The 24735-nt window shown below is 40.9% G+C and overlaps 1 protein-coding gene across 1 annotated transcript in view; it reads left to right on the top strand.

Annotated features, from left to right (window-relative positions):
- Positions 1-24735, top strand: part of adgra1b (adhesion G protein-coupled receptor A1b) — a 336527-nt gene that overhangs the window by 303207 nt on the left and 8585 nt on the right. The window contains exon 17 of the mRNA XM_088351215.1: positions 14583-14728. Within this exon, the coding sequence (XP_088207341.1) occupies positions 14583-14728 (146 nt within the window). The remainder of the gene's footprint in view (positions 1-14582; positions 14729-24735) is intronic.

Here is a 24735-nt window from a genome sequence, read left to right as displayed (position 1 = left end):
GTCCTGGTTGCTGTGTCCCATGCCTGCCATCAACTAAGTTCAGATGAAATATTGAATAGGTGTTTCCGTGATCAAAATTAAATAAGCCATTAAAGTCTGCTAACGTTAAATGAATGTGACCTACATTTAACTTCATCTCTGCTTGGAAATCAGAAGGAAAAAACAACAAGAATTGTTGGAACCATAGATAAAATGTTCATCAAATACTGGTTAGTGTCATGACCAGAACGGAGACAGGACCCACTCGCGTAACGTTTCTCACAATTTTATTGGGAAGAAGGGAAAAGAGCGGAAACATGATCCGGAGATCACTAGTTACGGGAGTAGGTTGCTCAGACGCGAGCGATGGCGGTGTCAGGAACGGAAAAAAGTCGAAAGCCAGGAGAGGAGAGTGGACGTGGTCGGGATCGAAAAACGGACCGTTATTCGGGGTGGGAGAACAGACGAGGTCGAGATCATAACAGGTCGTGTTTGGGAAGGGCGAGCAGACGTGGTCGAGATCAAAACAGCTCATGATTCGGGACAGGAGAGCAGACGAGGTCGAGATCAAAACAGGTCGTAATTCGGGACGGGGAGAGCAGACGTGGTTTAGCTTAAAACAGATCGTAGCGGGCGAAAAACTTGAGCAAAAAACACAGGTCAGGTGAGAAAGGGCTTGCGGTGTAAAAACGGAGATTCGCAGACGGACCGACCAAAGGGGACTGACAGGACAGAGTTTAAATACTGACAGGGAGCCAATCCGTCAACAAGCTTCAGCTGGCGCCCACGGGCGGGGCCAATTGGGTGCCATGGCAACCGTGACAGAAGCTGGCACCACACGGCGGGGGCCAATTGGGCGCCATGGCAACCGTGACAGTTAGTTTTCGCTTAAAACACCGTAAATCAAATATAGCTTATTGATTATGGGCTGAGAACAAAGTTGAGATGGATTTTAGGCTAATTAAGTTGGTCTAGTTGCTCTAATATTGCAAAAACTTTGACTATGGCCAGTGTTCAGCCTGTGTTCAGGGTTCGTAAGGGTGCCTGAAATGAATGGAAAATACTTGAATTTTAATGTTACGTTTTCAAGGATTGAAAAGTGCTTGAATTTTGAGAGAACTGCTTGGAAAAACTTGAAATTGTTCTCATATTTCTTAACAAGTACTGCTTAAAAATGACGCTGACACTGCTCTCCGGGGGCTTTGCTTTGCCATTGCGTTTCTTATTTCCTTATGAATAACAGCAGCTGGTTTTAGTTTGTATGGTATAGTCCTAAACAGTGCAAAAATGTCTTTCGGATCTTAGCTTCAACGGCCCCCCAACCAATGTTCCCTGTCATTTTCCTTTTGGGTCTGAGCGTTCACACAAAGTCTGTGAGCAACGCTTGAAACAACAGTGAGCAACAGCAATCCCAAGTGTGGCAAGATAATTAATTATCAAACATGTCCAAAACTTGACATCATTTTGCTGAGTTCAATGCAGCAATGCAGAAATTTTTTTTGAATGAATTGACTCATGAATTATTGCAAAGGTTGTACGGCCTACAAACGTCATTTGTTTTTACAACAATTCTTTCACAAGATTTCCATTTCTTTTTTTTTCCTGCTATCTTTTGTTGCATAATACTAACATTTTTGGGGGATAATTTAGTCGGTTGCACGATAAACAACTGTATTTAATCACATTTTTAGTGGAAGTACAATGTTGGCAACAAGATTGACTTGGAATAATTGGAAATTATTTGAATGTAACACAAACTTTTTCTTCTTTTTCCCTGTTTTTTTCTTTTTTTTTAATTCCTTTAGAAAAAATCTCATTGTGTTTATTTTTCCTAGCTGTTACTTTTTTCTTTTTGTTCTCTATTTACTTTTTTTCCTTTGATTCTTTCTTTTCTTTTTTTTCTGTCTTTTTTTCTGAATTTTTTCTTGTTTTTCTCAGCTTTTCACTACTTTTTCATTTTGGTATTTCTTCCTTTTTTGTTTTATTCCCCCCCCCCCCCCCTTCCTTTAAGTCATTTTGTGCACAATTTTACATCATATTTGGTCGTGTAGGGATTAAAGAAGCAAAAACAACCCGAAGAGCCGTTTGGGACCCGAAAGAGCCGGTTCTTTTTAGTGAGCCGAAGAAGCCGGTTCTCGAAAAACTCTACTGACTTTACTCAACTTCGTTCTCCTCAACCCGTGTATTTTTCCCTTCATGCACTGTAACTTTGACTCAATTTGCTTCTTAATTAGCAATTTCGAGCCCCTGTTTTTGTGAGCTGGCTAGATTTTCTTGTGCACGGAAAAGCTCTGGGTAGTGCGCAATTGCGCACACACGCAGTTTAGAGGGAACATTGCGCTGGCTAGATTTTCTTGTGCACTGAGAATGTGCGGGCAGTGCGCAATTGCTTTCATCCGGACTATTTCTGACATGAAAACATGCTCATTGTTGTTCTCAGCTAACAACTGACAAATGTTAGGGGTTCTGCGAACATGGGTTGCCATGGTGAGGCAGCAGCAAGTCGACACTGGTCGATGTGGCATGACTCACATTAACTTAGGGGGATAAAATGTTTGAAATATAACTTTTGTGATGCTAGAAAATTGCACTTTTTAGCAAGTATGTTATCTTTTGGTGTATTTTTTTTCTAAAGCCATTCAAGCTGAGATGCAAAATGACTCGAAAGAAGAGCGAAAATCTACAATGGGAGAAACGGTCAAAAAATAATAATACAGTAATCCCTCGGTTATCGCGGTTAATGGGGTCCAAAACCATCCGCGAAAAGGGAAAATCCGCAAAGTAGCGACGCCCCTTCAAAAATGCTTAAAAAAAATTAAAAATTAAAACTAGTTATGCCCTGCGATTGGCTGGCAACCAGTTCAGGGTGTCCCCTGCCCACTGCCCGAAGATTGCTGGGATGGGCTCCAGCACCCCCGCGACCCTACAGAGGATAAGCGGTGCAGCTGATGAGATGAGATGAGACAAATTAGTGAGGGCAGCACGGCGGCGCAGTGGTTAGCGCGTGTGCGGCACAGTTCTAAGGTCTCGGGAACCTCCTGTGTGGGTTCAAATCCAGCTTCAGACTTCCTGTGCGGAGTTTGTATGTTCGCCCCGTGCTTGCATGGGTTTCCTCCGGGCACTCCGGTTTCCTCCCACATTCCCAAAAACAGGCTATTTGGCCGGTCCAAATTGTCCCTAGGTGTGATTGAGCGAGCGAATTGTCTGTCCCTGTGTACCCTGCGATTAGCTGGCAACCAGTTCAGGGTGTCCCCTGCCCACTGCCCGATGATTGCTGGGATGGGCTCTAGCACCCCCGCGACCCTACTGAGGATAAGCGGTGCAGCTAATGAGATGAGATGAGATGAGACAAACTAATTAGAAACCTAGTAACGCATTTTTTTGTTCCACTCGCAGGCAATTTTTCTGCATTTTTTTTGCTATTTATCCAGAAAAAAAAACCAAAGTGAGAATATGATAACACTTGAAAAACAGGTTGAAAATGTAGCAAAATCCCAGATTGCAGAAAAATTATTAAACAAAATTACCAATGTTACTTCCTGAGCCACGCCGATGACCAAAACATATACCGTAAATTCCGGACCATAGAGCGCAACTGATTATAAGCCGCACCCACCACATTTTAAGAGGAAAACCGATTTTGTACATACACAAGCCGCACCTGTATATAAGCCGCATGCGCCCACATTTAAACATGTAACACAAACACAAAATTAACCCAAACCCGACTTCAAGTCCCGCGAATGAAACTAAATGTCCTTCATTAAAGTCCACAGTTCAAAAATCACAGCCGGCGAAATGAACGGAAAATGATACCGCTACTTAAGGTTTGATGCAGACCTGCAGAGTCCGGGTCCCGTTGAAAGTAATCCAAGGAAAAAAGTGTTTATTTCCAAAGGTAAGGGTGGGAAAAATATACCAGATGAACACATTTACTCACGCAACTTCTTTTTCTTTAACCAACTTTTTACCCCCTCTTCTTTCCTTGTCTGTCCCTCACCTTTAGCGGTCCCCACTTAAACTCGGCACCCCGCGTTTGTTCCGCCCCTCCTTTTTCGTTCACCCGTGCAAAACACATCAGAATAAGTGTCTAAACTAAATACAAATAAATACATTACAAAAATATACAGTTGCAAATACATATTATACATGGGTTACACATATTTACAAAGAAAGACGGGACACCGAGAGAGTTTTCAAAGCTTTAATAATAATAATATAACTTTCATCCGGGCAGTTAATGGTAGCAACACTCGAGCGCCGCTAGCGGCCGTTAGAAAAATGACATGAATTGGCCGCATCACTGAATAAGCCGCAGGGTTAAGAGTTAGGGAAAAAAGTAGTGGCTTATAGTCCTGAGTTTACGGTACTAGCAATGTGGGCAACATGATGATTCAAGCCCCAAAACAAAACAATGAAACACTCTTTTCGCAGTCTGGAGCTGTAAATATGAAAATAAATCTTAAAATACAAAAAAGAGAGAAAATAATACCTAAACGAGCAAAAAAAAAAATGTTTTTGTTGTTTTTAATTATTTTATTTTATTATTATTTTTTTAGCAATGTTTCCTATAATTTTCCTTACGGGTCTGAGCGTTCACACAAAGTCGGTGAGCAACGCTTGAAACAGCAGTGAGCAACAGCAATCCCAAGTGTGGCAACGAAGTCATTATCAAACATGTCCAAAACTTGACATCACCTTACATTTTGCTGAGTTTCCGGCAATGCAAAATGATTTTTCTCTTTTGAATGAATTGACTCATGTACTATTGCAAAGGTTGTACGGCCTACAAACGTCATTTGTTTTTTACAACAATTCGTTGACAAGATTTCCATTTCTTTTTTTTCCTGGTATCTTTTGTCGCATATTACTAACATTTTTGGGGGCTTATTTAGTCGGTTGCACGATACAGAACTGTATTTAATCACATTTTTAGTGGAAGTACAATGTTGGCAACAAAATTGACTTGGTATAATTGGAATTTGTTTGAATGCAACACAAACTTTTTCTTTTTCCCTGTTTTTTATCTATTCTTTTTAATTCCTTTAAAAAAATATCATTGTGTTTATTTTTTCCTAGCTGTTACTTTTTTACTTTTTTTCCTTGTTCTTTTTTTCTGGCTTTTTTTCTGAATTTTTCCTTTTTTTTCTCTTCCTTTTGTTTCTTTTTTTCTCAGCTTTTTCATTTTGGTATTTTTTTTTTCTTTTTTTGTTCCGTCCCCCCTTCCTTTAAGTCATTTTGTGCATAATTTGACATAATATTTGGTCACATAGGCATGAAAGAAGCAAAAACAACCTGAACAGCTGTTTAGGACCCGAAAGAGCCGGTTCGTTTTCGTGAGCCGAGCCGAAGAAGCCGGTTCTCGAAAAACTCTACTGACTTTACTCAACTTCGTTCTACTTCAACCTTGACTTCCAAATACCGCATTTAGGACACATTGTCAGGGGAACCCGTGTATTTTGACCTTCATGCACTGTAACTTTGACTTAATTGGCCTCTTAATCATCAATTTCGAGCCCTGATTTTTGTGAGCTGGCTCGATTTTCTTGTGGGCGGAAAAGCTCTGGGTAGTGAGATGTGTGAGAAGGGAGCCTGCGTTTGCCAGGCTAGTGCTCTTTAGTGAGGGGGAGGGCATTAATTAGATTCCAGTTGGCTGTTTCCAGCTCATCCTTTGTTGACTTTGTGATCAATGCGCTGCTCAGTGAGGCAGTCATTGCTTTCAATATTTCATATTTGCTCAAGGTTTCCGGGGGAGATTGGTTTCAACTTCTAAGATAGTAAAATCTTACTTCCCAGCTATACGCGGAGATCATTCGCAGTTATTCATTAAAGTTATGTGAAACTCGCTTTAATCACACTGGTTTTCTGGTTTGTAATGATCTATAATTTCCTTTTTTTTAAATCTTTGTGTGCAAGAGTGTTGTGGAATGTGGATAATAACTGATGATAAGTATGTAGGCATCTGGTGAAGGTCGTGGGATGAGGTCACAAGCTGATATGCTGAGGAAGCCGGGCGGACGACCTTCACAGGATATCTTAACTTTTTTTGAGAAGACTATAAAAGCCTATGTAGAACGTCTGGAACTTTGAACGTGTCCCGAATGCAATAGAGCGCGTTCCCTTTTTGCCATATCTCCTCTCTGCGTATTTTTTGGGGCAACGCCCTACGACGTTCTCTCCAAAGTAAGTGGGGAACAATTGTCAGGTTCGACCCAACACTTGTAACAAAAACCTGTATACAAAAAGGACACAGAGAATTGCGTATAATTATTTGCAAAGGAAGCGAACAGAAAACTGCTTTTGGTTACAGTTCCTCCAACTCACTCCAAAGCAGCCTTCCCTCACCTTGCCTTTTATTCAGAAAAGGAACGCCCTAGTTACAAGGTGGTTTTAACACTAAGGGTTAGGGGTTGGTTGAAGGTTGAATTTTTCCATTGAAACCAGTTCTTGCACAACAACTTGTTTTTTGAAATGTGACTGATTAACTCTCTTCATGCTATACTTCAGGAAAAGATCCTTGATCTGCAGGTCAAATCTGTAACGGATTCACACCATTTTGTTCTCTCTTGCCAGGGTGTAGTGGAAGACTTTTGCTGAGAGAATATCTTATTTTGTGAGCACAATATCTCACAAGAAAACATATAACACACATAAATTATAGTAACGTTGAATAACTTATGTACATTATTCCAACAACATTTTGTGAGAAGAATTTGTTTCATCGTTCTGAAATGTAATACAATATTTTGTGACTAAACAAAACATTTGTAGAGAATAAACAATAAACATTACGCTAATGAAGGGGTGTCAAACTCATCTTAACTCGGGGGCCACGCGATAGAACAAACATTCTGTCGGGGGCCGGACGAGTAGATTAAAGAGAAAGAAAAAGAGAGATAAAGAAATAAGAGAAAGAGGGAGGGAAACGGAGAGAGGGCGGGACAAAGAAAGAAAAAAGGGAGAGAGGGAAAGAGCGTGAGAAACAAAAGAGATAAAAAGAGAAGTTGTGAGAGAGGGGGAAATAAAGGGAGAGGAAGAAAGAAATCCAAAGAGAAATAGAAAGACAGAAGGAGAGAAAAGAAAAGAAAAGAAAAGAAAGCGCGAAGAGTAGGAAAAGAGAAAGAGAAAAGAAAGAAAAGGAAAAAAGGAAGTTAGAGCAAATAAAGTTAAAAAGACAGAGAGAGAAAGAGACAAAGAGCAACAAAGGAAGAGAAAAATAGAGAGACAGAGTGAAAGAAAAGGGGTGGAAGCTAGAGAGAGAGAGTGAGAGTGAGAGTGAGCGTGAGCATGAGAGAGAGAGAGAGAGAGAGAGAGAGAGAGAGAGAGAGAGAGAGAGAGAGAGAGAGAGAGAGAGAGAGAGAGAGAGAGAGAGAGAGAGAGAGAGATACTTGATTCATCCCCGTAGGGAAATTCACACTTCCAGCAGTATCCTTGAAACTACAGAAATACTGTAAAATACTACTGCAAAACTATAATACAGAAATACTACTTGATGAATATGAAAAAAATACTCCAGGAATACAAAAAAAAACCTACTACAAAAATATGACAAAAATACTACTACAGAAATACTATGAAATACTACTACCGGTACATAAATATTACAAAAATACTACAGGGATAGTCAAGTCAAATCAAGTCATGTTTATTTGTGACGCCCTTAATCACAAAGAGTCTCAAAGGGCTGGACAGACCACATATTAATTCAAACCATAGACTATTATGACACCATCCCCTGATCTAAAACCTACATGAGAGCAAGGAAAAACTCAAAAACTTCAGCATGAGGAAAGTCAAGTCATATTTTTTTGTATAGCCCTTAATCACAAAGAGTCTCCAAGGGCTGCACAGGTTATTGCACAGACTATTATTTCAGACTATTATGACACCATCCCCTGATCTGGAAACAACATGAGGGCAAGGAAAAACTCAAAAACCTCAACATGAGGAAAAGGATGTTGCAATTACAAATAACCTAGAGATATTGATACTATAAAAATACTACTACAAAACTATTACAAAATTACTACTACGGAAATACTATGAAATACTACTATAGAAATATTCACAATCACTACAAACCTGTCTTTTTTTATTTTCTCCTTTTATAATTCCTTTTTTCTTAACTTCTTTACACAACAATAATGATTCGTAATATAATGCATCAAAGCAAGTGAGCCGTTTGAGAGCCGGCTCTCTTTTAATGAGTTGAGCCGAAAAAGCCGGTTCTCTAAAAAGAGACGGACTTCCTTTCACTACACAACTCGAACTCGTCTGACTGATTGATTTGGTGTTTCGTGATAGTCGGTGTATACCGGATGGTACCCCTCATTGACAAATTTGCGTTTTTCCGTACGGATTTTCTTAAAATGCATCATAAACATACTTTGTACGGCAAAAAAAAACAGGTTGATAGATATGACATAAAATTAACATTGTTACAACGTAGTAATAACATAAATGACTATTTTACAATGGATTTCAAACTGCTAGCCTGTCTTGTTAATCAGAAACAAAAAAGTAGTTCTCAGTTACAAAGTAGTGATAAACCGTAATAGAGAGCCGGCTCTTTTCAATGAGTTGAGCCGAAAAAGCCAGTTCTCTTAAAAGAAACGGACTTCCTTTCACTACACAACTACCACAGAATGATGGATGATGGGAAATACCCAGGCGGCAGACGCATGCGCACAGTAGCATCAAACCGCTCGCTTCAATTGCAACGAAAAAAACGATACCGAGATAGAGGCTACCGCGGCCAACTCGTTTGACTCGATTGATTTGCCGTTTGGTGATAGTCGGTGTATACCGGATAGTACCCATCATTGACAAATTTGCGTTTTTGCGTACGGATTTTCTTAAAATGCATCATAAACGTACTTTGTACGGGAAAAACATACAGGTTGACAGGTATGACCGAATATTAACATTGTTACAACGTAGTAATAACATAAATGACTATTTTACAATGGATTTCAATCTGCTAGCCTATCTTGTTAATCAGGAACAAAAACGTAGTTCTCAGGTACAAAGCTGTAATAGAGAGCCGGCTCTCTTCAATGAGTTGAGCCGAAAAAGCCGGTTCTCTTAAAAGAGACGGACTTCCTTTCACGACACAACTACCACAGAATGATGGGTGATGGGAAATCCCCAGGCGGCAGACGCATGCGCACAGTAGCCTCAAACCGCTCGCTTCGTTTGCAACGAAAAAAACGATACCGAGATAGAGGCTACCGCGGCGAACTCATTTGACTCGATTGATTTGCCGGTTGGTGATAGTCGGTGTATACCGGATAGTACCCATCATTGACAAATTTGCGTTTTTCCGTACAGATTTTCTTAAAATGCATTATAAACGTACTTTGTACGGCAAAAACGTACAGAATGACAAGTATGACATAATATTAACATTGTTACAACGTAGTAATAACATAAATGACTATTTTTACAATGGATTTCAAACTGCTAGCCTGTCTTGTTAATCAGGAACAAAAACGTAGTTCTCAGGTACAAAGTAGTAATAGAGAGCCGGCTCTCTTCAATGAGTTGAGCCGAAAAAGCCGGTTCTCTTAAAAGAGACGGACTTCCTTTCACTACTCAACTACCACATAAAATCCGAGGTGGCAGACGCATGCGCACAGTAGCATCAAACCGCTCGCTTCGTTTGCAATGAAAATAACGATACTGAGGTAGAGGCTACCGCGGCCAACTCGTTTGACTCGATTGATTTGCCGTTTGGTGATAGTCGTTGTATACCGGACGGTACCCATCATTGACAAATTTGCGTTTTTCCGTACAGATTTTCTTGTACGTCGTACACGTCTTAAAATGCATCATAAACGTACTTTGTACAGCAAAAACGTACAGGTTGACATTTTTGACATAATATTAACATTGTTACAACGTAGTAATAACATAAATGACTATTTTACAATGGATTTCAAACTGCTAGCCTGTCTTGCTAATCAGGAACAACAAAGTAGTTCTCAGGTACAAAGTAGTAATAGAGAGCCGGCTCTCTTCAATGAGTTGAGCCGAAAAAGCCGGTTCTCTAAAAAGTGACGGACTTCCTTTCTCTACACAACTTGAACTCGTTTGACTGATTGATTTGGTGTTTCGTGATAGTCGGTGTATACCAAATGGTACCCATCATTTACAAATTTGCGTTTTTCCGTACAGATTTTCTCGTACGTCGTACAAAAATGCATCATAAACGTACTTTGTACGGCAAAAACGGTTGACAGTTACGATGTCATAGAATCAATAAACGTTGAAAAGACAGAAGTCGATGATCTTGTAAACTCCTCGGTGATCAGCATCCATGTGAAAGCAGAAGCCAATGAGGCCGGCTACCTTTAATATCGGAAGTGGTCTAAAAATAGCCGCCAGTGCGTGTTTCTCTCTTTTCTCGGCACTAATGAAGCAGAAAAGAGAGTTCGGTTCAACGCACGGATTGACACATCGGCCGACTTCCGTTCTCTATTACGTGCTCGAGGACACGTCCAATTATGGCTAGCGCTCAGGTATTGCCCTATAACCAATGTTCCCTGTCATTTTCCTTCCGGGTCTGAGCGTTCGCAAAAAGTCGGTGAGCAACGCTTGACACAACAGTGAGCAACGGCAATCCCAAGTGTGGCAACTGAGTCATTATCAAACATGTCCAAAACTTGACATCAAGTTACATTTTGCTGAGTTTCTGGCAATGCAAAATTATTTTTCTTTTTTGAATGAATTGACTCATGTACTATTGCAAAGGTTGTACGGCCTATTGTTCTTACAATTCTTTCACAAGATATCCATTTCTTTTTATTTCCTGACATATTTTGTCGCAATATATGAACATTTTTGGGGGCTTATTTCGTCGGTTGCAAGATAGAGAACTGTACTTAATCACATTTTTTAGTGGAAGTACAATGTTGGCAACAAGATTCACTTGATATAATTGGAAATGATTTGAATGCAACACAAACTTTTTCTTCGTTTTTCCGTGTTTTTTTTTTCTACTTTTTTTGTTACTTTTTTCTTTTTGTTCTCTATTTACTTTTTTCTTACATTTCTTTCATTTCTTTTTTTCTGGCTTTTTCTAAATTTTTCCTTCTTTTTTTCCTCTTCCTTTTGTTTCTTTTTTTCCTCAGCTTTTCACTACTTTTTCATTTTGGTATTTTTTTCTTTTTTGTTCCATTCCCCCATTCCTTTAAAGTCATGTTGTGCATAATTTTACATAATATTTGGTCATGTAGGGATTAAAGAAGCAAAAACAACCTAAAGAGCCATTTAGGACCGGAAAGAGCCGGTTCCTTTAAGTGAGTCGAGCCAAAGAAGCCGGTTCTCTACTAACTTTACTCAACTTCGTTCTACTTCGACTCAACTTCAAAATACCGCATTTAGGACACAACGTCGGGGGAACCCGTGTATTTTTACCTTCATGCACTGTAACTTTGACTTAAGTCGCTTCTTAATGAGTCATTTTGAGCCCTGATTTTTGTGCGCTGGCTAGATTTTCTTGCAATTGCGCACGCGCGCAGCTTAGAGCGAGCACTGCCTATAACGGGATTTTTTTTAGCTACCGCATACTACTTTCATTAAAAAATCGGAGGCACATTACTTATAAATGAATTGATCATTTGAAGAAATTTGATAGGAAATAATGGCTTCCTTTTTTGCAAAGATAAATTGGCATGGTCTCCGGCTTACTGGTTGAAAAACTGGCTTATAAAATAGAGAGGTACCTACTTGATTTAGTATCCCAGGTTGTGACTGATGATTTCATTTCCCCCTATGTTCCGGTCCAGAGCCTTCGCTCTGAAAATGCTGGTCTGCTAGTGATCCCAAGAGCCAAGAAGAAATCCGCAGGTTGGAGAGCGTTCTCCATTCGGGCCCCGGTGCCGTGGAATGCTCTTCCCCCTTAGATTCCATCTGCAACCTCAGTGGAACTGTTTAAATCTAGTCTTAAAACACACTTCTATTCTATAGCATATGAATAACCGATTTTTATGTTGACAATATCTGTGTATTATTTGCCCTCATGTAGGTTTTAGATCAGGGGATGTTGTCATAATAGTCTGTGGTTTGCAATCATCTGTGATCTGTGCAGCCCTTTGAGACTCTTTGTGATTAAGGGTGTCACAAATAAACATGACCTGACTTCTCTAGGTTTCTTCATTTTTCTCATGTTGAGGTATTTGAGTTTTTCCTTGCCCTCATGTAGGTTTTAGATCAGGGGATGGTGTCATAATAGTCCGTGGTTTGCAATAATCTGTGATCTGTGCAGCCCTTTGAGACTCTTTGTGATTAAAGGCTGTACGGATAAACATGACTTGACTTGAGTTTCTATTTTTACGCTGGCAACTGTGTGGACAGCAAAATAAGAATTTCATTGTGCAGGGAAACGTGGTTCTTTACTGTGCAGATGACAATCAACACACTTTGAATCTTGACCCTCGATTGAGATGAACCGTCAAAGCCTCCCGACAAAGGTTTCAGACCAATTATTCCATTCAAATGCCTTTCATGAATATTCAAGCGCCAAGCGGAGCGCAGGTATGCAGTACTCTGAATCCTTTTTCGCGCGATAGCTGCCAACGTGATTATCATTTATATTCTAATTTGTTATTCCGGCTGAACTCCTGATGTCCTCTGGCGTAACTGATAAGGAACTGCTTAGTATGCCAATGTAAAACTGCAAGCTCACACTGTCATGATTACTGATTTGCCAACAGCCGCGGGACCTGATTGGCTATTGGACTCTTTTTAAACTCCCGTCCTCCGAAAGGAACCCGTCAGACCGTCTGCAAACCTATGCTCTCAGCTAGGCCAGCTTTTGTACTCTCCGACGTTATCCGGCCCTGTTTTCCTGCCTGATACCTGTTGCCGACCTGTTTCTGGACCCGTTTCTGCTTTTGCTCCTCCGTCCCGGTCATCGACCTGAAAAGAAATCCAAACCCAGTTAACAAGATGCTTTAAATGTCAAGCTTGAATACAGCATGTTTTTTTGTGGTAAGATAAAGAGTCCAGTACAGGGCAGCAAACTACTACATATATGATCTATGAATCCCGATCTGCGTGAGAGTGAGCGTGTTTGTATGTGACTTTAAGGCTCTGAAACGGCTGAACCGCTATTCGTGAAAATTTAGAACTGTACTTTAGGCTTCTGTATCGTATTTTGTACTATGAGGTACACTATCAAAATATTCCATCTGTTTCTTAATGTAAGGCACTCTGGACTATAAGGCGCATTACATAAAAACTACAGTAAGAGTGTTGCATAAAAAATGAAAACACATACACCAACAAAAACATATTAAGAAATATGTTTTTACTACCAAAATACAACAGAAACAGTACAAAAATACTACAGAAAAACTACATAAAATCAACTATGCAAGCACTATTAAAATCCCATAATAATGCTACAAAAGTACTATAGTAATACTCTAAGTTAAAAGTACAACAGTAATAGTAATAGACAAATACAATGAAAGACATACTACAAAAATACAGCAACAGTAATAGTACAATAATTACATAATAACAAAACAAAAAAACGATTGTAATACTACAAAAATACGAGTTTTTAGCTAAGTTTCATGTCAAGGAACTTCTAACAAATAACTGTCATGATTACTGATGCGGGGCACCCGAGTCTGCTCCGTAGGCGCCACCGGACGCTGATTGGCTGCTTCCTCTTTTTTAAACCCCCGCTTTTCTGTCACCTTTTGTCGCATCATCTGCGAACCTATGCTCCCTTCTAGGCAAGCTTTTGTGACTCTCTAAGTCTATCCTGCCTTGTTTCCTGCCTGATACCTGTTGCTGACCTGTTTCTGGACCCATTTCTGCTTTTGCTCCTCCGTCCCGGCCATCGACCTGAAAAGAAATCCAAACCCAGTTACCAAGATGCTTTAAATGTCAAGCTTGAATGCAGCATGTTTTTATATATACTATTCGTGAAAATTTAGAACTGTATTTTATGCTTCTGTGAGCGTTTTTAGCTAAGTTTCATGTCAAGGCACCACCTGAGTCTGCTCTGTAGGCGCCACCGGACGCTGATTGGCTGCTTCCGGTTTTTTAAACCCCCGCTTTCCTGTCAACATTTGTCGGATCGTCTCCGAACCTATGATCCCCGCTAGGCAAGCTTTTGTGACTCTCTGACTCTATCCTGCCCTGTTTCCGACCTCTTTTCTGGACCGTTTATGTTTTGCTCCCCCATCCCGGCCATCGACCTGTTTTCTCGCTGTCAACGACTCCCCTCGCCATCTGCTACCCGTGACTGACGATCATCGGATCGTGGATGCAACTGAGTTAATAAAAACTGAGTGAAACCAAAGCTACTGGGTCCTGTCTCTGTTCCTGCTTGTGACACACACTCACTCCACCTCTCTCGTCCTCGACGGTCTCCTTAACGGAGGACGTAAAACGTGAAGGTCTGGGAGGAAATCAAAGAAACATCCTTGTTGCGACATTGATATTAACGAGAGCTGCTCCCGCTTCGCTTTTACGCTTCGGATCGGAGGTCATTACGATCGCCCGGACACGGACGTCGTACGGAAACGTAAAAGCGAAAGTTCAGACGAGTCATCCTCGACGTCTTCCATGTTTTATTTTCCCAGGTGGGGCTGGTGCTGCACTACTCGTCTTTAGCGACCATGCTGTGGCTCGGGGTAACGGCGAGGAACATTTATAAGCAGGTGACGAAGAAGCCGCTGCAGAGCCAAGATGCTGACCCGCCCGGGCCTCCCAAAACGCCACTCTTGAGGTACACGAAAGAAATACGGTTGAATCCTGAATGACATAATATTAACATTGTTACAACATAGTAATAACATAAATGACTATTTTACAATGGATTTCAAACTGCTAGCCTGTCTTGTTAATCAGGAACAAAAACGTAGTTCTCAGGTACAAAGCAGTAATGGAGAGCCGGCTCTCTTCAATGAGTCGAGCCAAAAAAGCCGGTTCTCTTAAAAGAGACGGACTTCCTTTCACTACTCAACTACCACATAAAATCCGAGGTGGCAGACGCATGCGCACAGTAGCATCAAACTGCTCGCTTCGTTTGCGACGAAAAAAACGATACAGAGAAAGAGGCTACCGCGGCCAACTCGTTTGACTCGATTGATTTGCCGTTTGGTGATAGTCGGTGTATACCCGGATGGTACCCATCATTGACAAATTTGTGTTTTTCCGTACGGATTTTCTTAAAATGCATCATAAACATACTTTGTACTGCAAAAAAATACAGGTTGATAGGTATGACATAATATTAACATTGTTACAACGTAGTAATACCATAAATGACTATTTTACAATGGATTTCAAACTTCTAGCCTGTCTTGCTAATCAGGAACAGAAAAGTAGTTCTCAGGTACAAAGCAGTAATAGAGAGCCGGCTCTCTTCAATGAGTCGAGCCGAAAAAGCCGGTTCTCTTAAAAGAGACGGACTTCCTTTCACTACTCAACTACCACATAAAATCCGAGGTGGCAGACGCATGCGCACAGTAGGATCAAACCGCTCGCTTCGTTTGCAACGAAAAAAACGATACAGAGAAAGAGGCTACCGCGGCGAACTCGTTTGACTCGATTGATTAAAACGCCACTCTTGAGGTACACGCGAGAAATATGATTCAATCCTGAATGCTAGGAACATTGTGTACAGTAATCCCTCGGTTATCGCGGTTAATGGGGACCGAGACCACCCGCGAAAACTGTAAATCAGCAGTTGCAGCGCCCCTTCAAAAATGCTTGAAAAAACATATACAGGTATACAGTATACCCCCCCTGTATACACTACACCATATAGAATACGGGTAGAGAGAGAGAGAGAGTGAAATTCATGTTATGACAAAAAAACTGTAAAATATGTTGTAGAGTGGAACCTCGGTTCTCGACCATAATCCGTTCCAGAACCCTGTTCGAGAACCGATTTGTTCAATGACCGAAATCGATTTTCTCATTAAAAATAATGTAAATCGTTTTAATCCGTTCCAACACCCTGAATGTTTAACGTAAACATGAAGCTAACCCAGGCTAATCGTACGTCCGCGTTAGCGTAATCTTCCGTACGAAAGATTACGTTAAAAATTTAAAAACCAGGTCGTTTACAAGTCATTTAGCACCACAAGTGGCTAGCGCTTCATTTGGAAAGGGGGCTCCGTTCCAACACCCTGAATTTTAGGCTCAGTTCCAACACCCTGAATGTTTACCTCGAATCATAAAGCTAACCCAGGCTAATCGTACGTTCGCGTTATCGTAATCTTCCGTACGAAAGATTACGCTAACACGAATGTGTAAAAAAAAAAAAAAAAAGATAAAGAAAAGAATTATGAATAAGATTTCTTACCTTCGTGGTGGTCAGCAGAAGGCGCATGCTGTATTCCCTAGCAAGATCGGAAACTCGCACACCTCTTTCATATTTAGCTATTATGTCTTTCTTAAAGGCAATAGTTGTACGAACAACTTTTCTTTTTTCACCTGTCCTGCTTGCACCGACCTTCTTCGGAGGCATAGTTAGGGGCTAAAACACTCCGTTCACCGATATTAAAAGCGAAAGCAAAAAAAGGGAAGTGCGCACGTGATAACAGTTGGTCACGAGGGGTGGGGGCAATCTACACGATCTACGCCCGTACGCCGCTCAGCATCGCACCCTAGCTCACTGGCGTTCGAACAAGAATTTCTCGAAATTTTTGGTCGAACTCCGATTTGTTCGAACTGAGAGGCGTTCGAAAACCGAGGTTCCACTGTATGTAGACGGAAGAGGACTGCGGCGAAACCACTACGAAGCATTCAGTATGATTGTATTAACCGCTCTCAACCACATGCAGCCATCGCAGTTTATTTCGCTTGTTAACACTACCGGTTACATATTCAAGATAAAAACAGTGAAAATGAAATACAGAAAGTGGTAACAACGGCAATAATTCCGGCACGAAAAAACGGTGGAGAAATTCTTCGGAAGACCGCGGAGGCAAGGAAAACACGTGTGTTGAAGTGAACGATTCGATGAAAGATAATAAACAAAAGGACTTTTCTGCCAAAATGGACTCAATTATATTCGTGGTGACGCGGAGGATGATAATGGATTGGACCTTGAGAAGGCACTACAACTATGGCGGGACAGCAAACCACAAAGAATATATGAACTGAAAAATTTGAAGTGATAACTGCTTTGTATTACCAATTAACTGTGATGATTAAAACTGCAAGAATGTATAAATATTTCAGCAATATGATTTTGTATAGTGTACAATATTGTGAACTGAAAAATCTGAAGTGATAACTGCTTTGTATTACCAATAAAGTGTGCTGATTAAAACTGAATGAATATATAGATTTATATTATATATTTGTTGCCAATTTACAATTTTTACAAAATCTTTATTATTCTGCGAGAGAACAACAAATCCATTGTGACTTCATTATATTTGGCAGCACGGAGAATTTTAATAGAAGAGGGCAGCTTCCCACTGTGACTGTCTGGCAACCAGTTCACAGTGTCCACTGCCCGCTGCTCGAAGATAGCTGGGATGGGATCCAGCACCCCCCCACATTTGTTTTTATGACAGATGCAAACTTTATGTCAGGACCAGAACGGAAACAGGACCCACTCGCGTATCGTTTCTCACAAGTTTTATTAGGGAAAGGGAAAGGGTTGCACCCACGATCCGGGGATTGCTGGACGCAGGAAGCAGGTCGCTCCGAACGCGGAAGTGGATCTTCCGTAGCGAGCGATGGCGGTGTCAGGGGCGGAAAACTGGTAGCCGGGACTGGGAGAGCAAGACGTGGTCGGGGTCGGAAACGAGTCGTAACCCGGGACAGGGGAGCAGACATGGTCGAGATCAGAAACGGATGGTTATTCGGGACGGGAGGGCAGACGTGGTCGAGATCAAAACAGGTCGTAGCGGGAGACAAACAGGTGCAAAAAACGGGACAGGCGTGAGTCAGGGTCGAAAAAGGGCTTGCTGTGTAAAAACAGAGAATCGCAGACAGACCGACAACCGGGGATTGACAGGACAGAGTTTAAATAGTGGAGAAGCCAATCTGTCAACAAGCTGCAGCTGGCGCCACATGGGCGAGGCCGATTGGGCGCCATGGAAACCGTGACACTTTAATTCAAATAAAAATAAATACATGTATTAAAAATACAGTAAATAAAAAATGAGAGAACGAAGGGAGTGCCTTGTGGTGTGCAGAGACTGCCTATCTCTTGTGCTCACCCAATCACACCCTGACTGTAAACTCTAGTTCTAAAGGTGCCCTATATAGATTGGACTGAACCTTAATTTGTCTCTGTGTTCCTGTGCTTCAGCTTCGCATGTAACAAAACTTAGGTTTAACTATATCACTTTGTGAAATGTACCGTGAAATGTTTATGGTTACATTTTATTTCCGAGCCATATATATCCATGAAAAGAGCCATATATGGCACATTCTCAGCGCACAAGAAAATCTATCCAGCACAATGTTCCCTCTAAACTGCGTGTGTGCGCAATTGTGCACTACCCAGAGCTTTTCCGCCAACAAGAAAATCTAGCCAGCTCACAAAAAGGGCTCGAAATTGCTCATTAAGAAGCCAATTAAGTCAAAGTTACAGTGCATAAGGGTAAAAATACACGGGTTCCCCTGGCGTTATGTTCTAAATGCGGCATTTTGAAGTCAAGGTCGAAGTAGAACGAAGTTGAGTAAAGTCCGTTTTTCGAGAACTGGCTTCTTCGGCTCGGCTCACTAAAGAGAACCGGCTCTTTCGGGTTCCAAACAGCTCTTCTGGTTGTTTTTGCTTCTTTTGTCCCTACACGACCAAATATTATGTACAATTATGCACAAAATGACTTAAAGGAAGGGGGAATAGAACAAAAAAGAAAAAAATACCAAAATGAAATAGTAGTGAAAATCTGAGAAAAAAAGAATCAAAAGGAAGAGAATAAAAAGATTTTTTGAAAAAAAATCCTGAAAAAAAGGAAAGAAAGAGACAAAGGAAAAAAGTAAATAGAAAACAAAAAGAAAAAAGTAACAGCTCGGAAAAAATAAACACAATGAATTTTTTTTTTAAAGGAATTTTTTAAAAAGTAGAAAAAAACACTGAAAAAGAAGAACAAGTTTGTGTTGCATTCAAATCATTTCCAATTATACCAAGTCAATCTTGTCGCCAACATTGTACTTGTGATTAAATACAGTTGTGTATCGTGCAACCGACTCAATAAGCCCCCAAAAATGTTAGTTTTATGCGACAAAAGATATCAGGAAATAAAAAGAAATGAAAATCTTGTGAAAGAATTGACATTTGTAGGCCGTACAACCTTTGCAGTAGTACATGAGTCATCTCATTCAAAAGTGAAAAATAATTTTGCATTGGGCAGCACGGCGGCGCAGTGGTTAGTTAGCGCGTGTGCGGCACAGTTCTGAGGTCATGGGAACCTCCTGCAAGGGTTCAAAGCCAGCTCCCGGCCTTACTGTGCGGAGTTTGTATGTTCTCCCCGTGCTCCGGTTTCCTCCCACATTCCAAAGACATGCATTTCAGGTGAATTGGCCGGTCCAAATTGTCCCTAGGTGTAAATGAGCCAGTGAGTTGTCTGTCCCCGTGTGCCCTGCGATTGGCTGGCAACCAGTTCAGGGTGTCCCCTGCCCACTGCTCGGAGATGATTGGGATGAGCTCCAGTCCTTCCGCGACCCTAATAAGGATAAGCGGGATGAGATGAATTTTGCATTGCCGGAAACTCAGCAAAATATAACTTGATGTCAAGTTTTGGACATGTTTGATAATGACTTAGTTGCCACACTTGGGATTGGTTGGGATCCACTGCTCTAAGCAACAGAACTTATAAAAGGACCCAAAAAGACATTCAATACCTCCCTTCCTAACAAGGCGCCGATACCGTCATGCCCCGGCATCTAAATGCCTAACCTCCTGCAGCGGCTAGCATCGCGCCCTGCTTGTGAATGAGATCATTTGTCCGGAGGGCAAAGCATGGGATCATGCGCCACTGCATCCATGTTGATTTGTGCTGATTGACTGTAATGGCCCCTGTCAGACATGCTCCTGCAATAAGACTTAGCAGAGGGAGACAAATCAATTTCTCCTCTTGCCCCAGCCTCCTGTTTTCCAATCACCGGCTCCTCCCGTGCACATTATCATACCTATCTGCCATCCCCGTCCCTCCCGTCTCGACAGCATGTGCCGGCGTCATCGAGAAAACAATCGCAGCTTATTTGGTCACAAATATGCTTGCTGTCGTGTCCTGTAATACCTCAGGAAATTCAGGGTAAATGGGGTTGGTATGGGTGCTTGAAATCAATGTAATTTTCCAGGGGTCTGAGCGTTCACACAAAGTCGGTGAGCAACGCTTGAAACAACAGTGAGCAACGGAAATCCCAGGATAATTAATCATCAAACATGTCCAAAACTTGACATCAAGTTACATTTTGCTGAGTTTCCGGCAATGCAAAATGATTTTTCTCTTTTGAATAAATTGACTCATGTATTATTGCAAAGGTTGTACGGCCTACAAACGTCGTTTGTTCTTACAATTCTTTCACAAGATATCCATTTTTTTTTTTTTCCTGATATATTTTGTCGCATAATATTAATATTTTGGGGGAGTCGGTTGTAAGATACAGAACTGTACTTAATCCCATTTTTTAGTGGAAGTACAATGTTGGCAACAAGATTGACTTGATATAATTGGAAATTATATAAATGCAACACAAACTTTTTCTACTTTTTTTTAAATTCCTTTAAAAAAAATCTCATTGTGTTTATTTTTTCCGAGCTGTTACTTTTTTCTTTTTGTTCTCTATTTCCTTTTTTCCTACATTTCTTTCTTTTCATTTTTTCTGGCTTTTTTTTCTATTTTTTTTCCTTCATTTTTGCTCTTCCTTTTGTTTCTTTTTTCTCAGCTTTTTACTACTTTTTCATTTTGGTATTTTTTTCTTTTTTGTTGGATTCCACCCTTCCTTTAAGTCATGTTGTGCATGATTTTACATAATGTTTGGTCATGTTGGGATGAAAGAAGCAAAAACAACCCGAAGAGCCGTTTAGGACCCGAAAGAGCCGGTTCCTTTTAATGAGCCGAGCCGAAGAAGCCGGTTCTCGACAAACTCTATTAACTTTACTCAACTTCGTTCTCCTTCGACTCGACTTCAAAATACCGCATTTAGGACACAACGTCAGGGGAACCCGTGTATTTTGACCTTCATGCACTGTAACTTTGACTTAATTTGCTTCTTATTTAGCAATTTCGAGCCCTGATTTTTGTGAGCTGGCTAGATTTTCTTGTGCGCTGAGAATGTGCGAGCAGATGAGATACCTTTATTGTCATTGTTACAAAATGGGTTGAACATATTGTGAACACGAAATTGGGCATGGCACTCCAGTTCACATAATATCAGTGAGGATAGGAACAAAGAAGATAAGGTTAAAAAAACAAGGAGGATAAGGTTATAGTTATAATTTACACAATATTTACGCATGAAATGTGGGCATGTAGGATGTTACATACAGTTTGGTATCGTATTTGTGCAATATGCGTTAGGTGCAAAAATAGTCAAGATAGTGCAAAAAATAGTCAACATTGAGCAAAGAAACATAGGCATGAATACCATTTTATGTCTGTATGAGGTAGTGCAGGGGTGTCAAACTCATTTTAACTCAGGGGCCACACTATAGAACAAACATTCTGTCAGGGGCCGGACTAGTAGATTAGAGAGAAAGAAAAAGAGGGATGAAGAAATAAGAGAAAGAGGGAGGGAAAAGGAGAGAGGGCGGGACAAAGAAAGAGAGTGAGAGAGCTTGAGAAGCAAAAGAGATAAAAAAGAGAAGTCATGAGCAGGGGGAAAGAAAGGGAGAGGAAGAAAGAAATGCAAAGAGAAATAGAAAGACAGAAGGAGAGAAAAGAGAAAAGAAAGTGCAAAGGGTAGGAAGAGAGATAGACAAAAGAGACAAAAGGAAAAAAGGAGTTTGGAGCAAATAAAGTTCAAAAGACAGAGAGAGAAAGAGACAAAGAGCAACAAAGGAAGAGAAAAATAGAAACACAGAGAGTGAAAGAGACAGAGACAAAGAGTGGGAGAAAAGGGGTGGAAGCTAGAAAGAGAGAGAGAATGAAAAAGAGGGATGAAGAAATAAGAGAAAGAGGGAGGGAAAAGGAGAGAGGGCGGGACAAAGAAAGAGAGTGAGAGAGCTTGAGAAGCAAAAGAGATAAAAAGAGAAGTCATGAGCAGGGGGAAAGAAAGGGAGAGGAAGAAAGAAATGCACAGAGAAATAGTAAGACAGAAGGAGAGAAAAGAGAAAAGAAAATGCAAAGGGTAGGAAGAGAGATAGACAAAAGAGACAAAAGGAAAAAAGGAGTTTGGAGCAAATAAAGTTCAAAAGACAGAGAGAGAAAGAGACAAAGAGCAACAAAGGAAGAGAAAAATAGAGACACAGAGAGTGAAAGAGACAGAGACAAAGAGTGGGAGAAAAGGGGTGGAAGCTAGAAAGAGAGAGAGAATGAAAAAGAGGGATGAAGAAATAAGAGAAAGATGGAGGGAAAAGGAGAGAGGGCGGGACAAAGAAAGAGAGGGAGAGAGCTTGAGAAACAAAAGAGATAAAAAAGAGAAGTCATGAGAGAGGGGGAAAGAAAGGGAGAGGAAGAAAGAAATGCAAAGAGAAATAGAAAGACAGAAGGAGAGAAAAGAGAAAAGAAAGTGCAAAGGGTAGGAAGAGAGAAAGAGAAAAGAGAAAAAAGGAAAAAAGGAGGTTAGAGCACAAGTTAAAAAGACAGAGAGAGAAAGAGACAAAGAGCAACAAAGGAAGAGAAAAATAGAGACACAGAGAGTGAAAGAGACAGAGACAAAGAGTGGGAGAAAAGAGGTGGAAGCTAGAAAGAGAGAGAGAGAGAAAAAGAAAGAGAGACAGAAATGAATACAAGTACAGTGTCTTTGTTCGAGGCACCGGGCTTTGGCAACATCAAGTTGACATATTTCAACCTGCAGCTTGTTTTTCTCTTAAGCTTCTCTGAGTGTTGTCTCGTGGGCCGGATTCAATCCCTTAGCGGGCCTGATCTGGCCCGCGGGCCGCCTGTTTCACACCTGTGAGGTAGTGTGTTTGCAAGAGTTGACGGGTATGTAATCATCTGGTTATTCCACTACCCGTTTTAATTTTCTGTGACTAGTGCAACCCCGAATAGAACATTTTCCATATGTTAGCGTTCGGCCGAATCGAACAGGAGGTTGGAGAGGTCGGTCGTTGGACATGTTAGCACTCATTTACGCTCCTTTTGCTGACAGCCGTGCGACGGGGACGGAATCTCCTTAGGGAGACGTTCCACTCAGAAGCAGTGACAGGCTAGTAATGCCCAAGGACCCTCTCCGTCCCCTTCCCCCACAAACCAAGACAAGCACCTTGATTATCATTGAATTTTCGGGGCGCCCGCTGTGTGACGAGGTACGTATTGTGAAAGGGAGAAGCCATCGCAGGAAGACGGAGCGCCGTAAAGGTTAGAGCACAGATCGAACGGGGTGGAAGGGAAATAGCGGCACGTCGCGTACCAAAGTGGATAGCAGGGCAAAAGGAAAGTGCGAGGGAGATGGATCCGCCGGTGTTAGGAATTAAAGAGAAGCAGCCACCGACTCCATTTTTCGCGTAGAAGAAGAAGTGCGCTGTGCATACTGGGAAATATGAAACAACGTTTCTCTTTTGTTTGTGCGTTTGTATAAAGACCCTGAAATGGCTCCTATTAAGAGACACGCTTACAACGCAGAGTTTAAACTCAAGGCGATCGGTCACGCAGTAGAACACGGGAATAGAGCAGCAACAAGTGGAGGAAGCATGAGGATAAGCTGCGCCAAGTAAGGAAGACTAAACAAAGTTTCCGTGGAACTTAACATTAAAGAATTCAGAGGTGGTCCTACTTGGTGTGTGTTTACGTTTTACATTTGACAGTTATTATGTTATTGCTTTATTGTTATTGTTTTGCACTTGTTGTTTTTGACATTACGAGTGTCACTATATTGCGATTGCACTAACATTTAATTTACCATAACAGTATCAGACGGTTTTTTGCATGTTGACTAAATGGAGGAGAAGTAAAATGTTATGCCTTGCTGTTGTTTAAAGATGTTAAAGATGTGTCACGAAAATGCTTTACCTCAGAGAAAATAATAAAACAGCTGTTTATTCATTTTGGGAGTGAATGGAGTTGTGGAAAGCTTGTTTGATATCTATTAATAAAGTTTGACTCACCTATCTGACTGTTTTGTTGACATTCCCTTTAGCGCGGCACAATCTAATGGTTGCATAACGTAACTACATCCTCTACTGTAGCCAAGTCAAGTCCCATTTATTTATGACGCCCTTAATCACAAAAATGTCTCGGAGGACTGCACAGGATTACAATTGCAAAATTGCACAATTACCTGATCTTAAACCAGCATGCACTTATAGCACCTTATAATGCGGTGCGCCTTATGTATGGAAAAAGTTTTAAAATATATCATTCATTGAAGGTGCGCCTTATAACACGGTGCGCCTTATAGTGCGGAAAATACGGTATATAATTATGATATAATAATTAAATATTAAAACCTACCAAATTGTTCTAATGAGTTATCTGACTCCATTAACCAAACACAACCTACATTCTCATAACAATGCACGCTCATTTCTTGATGGAAAAATGAACAAGAGAACGGCATTTCAACACGGGGGCAGAATAATTTATTTTTTGCACTATGTTGACTATTTTTGCACCAAATCCATATTGCACAAACCCTTACGATACCAACTGTATGTAA

This window comes from Urocampus carinirostris, chromosome 13 (genome assembly GCF_059441175.1).
Source record: "Urocampus carinirostris isolate Australia breed hairy pipefish chromosome 13, RoL_Ucar_1.0, whole genome shotgun sequence".
Classification (NCBI taxonomy): Eukaryota; Metazoa; Chordata; class Actinopteri; order Syngnathiformes; family Syngnathidae; genus Urocampus; species Urocampus carinirostris.
The sequence above is the reverse complement of the archived record's forward strand: the minus strand, read 5'-3'. Positions and strand labels throughout refer to the sequence as shown.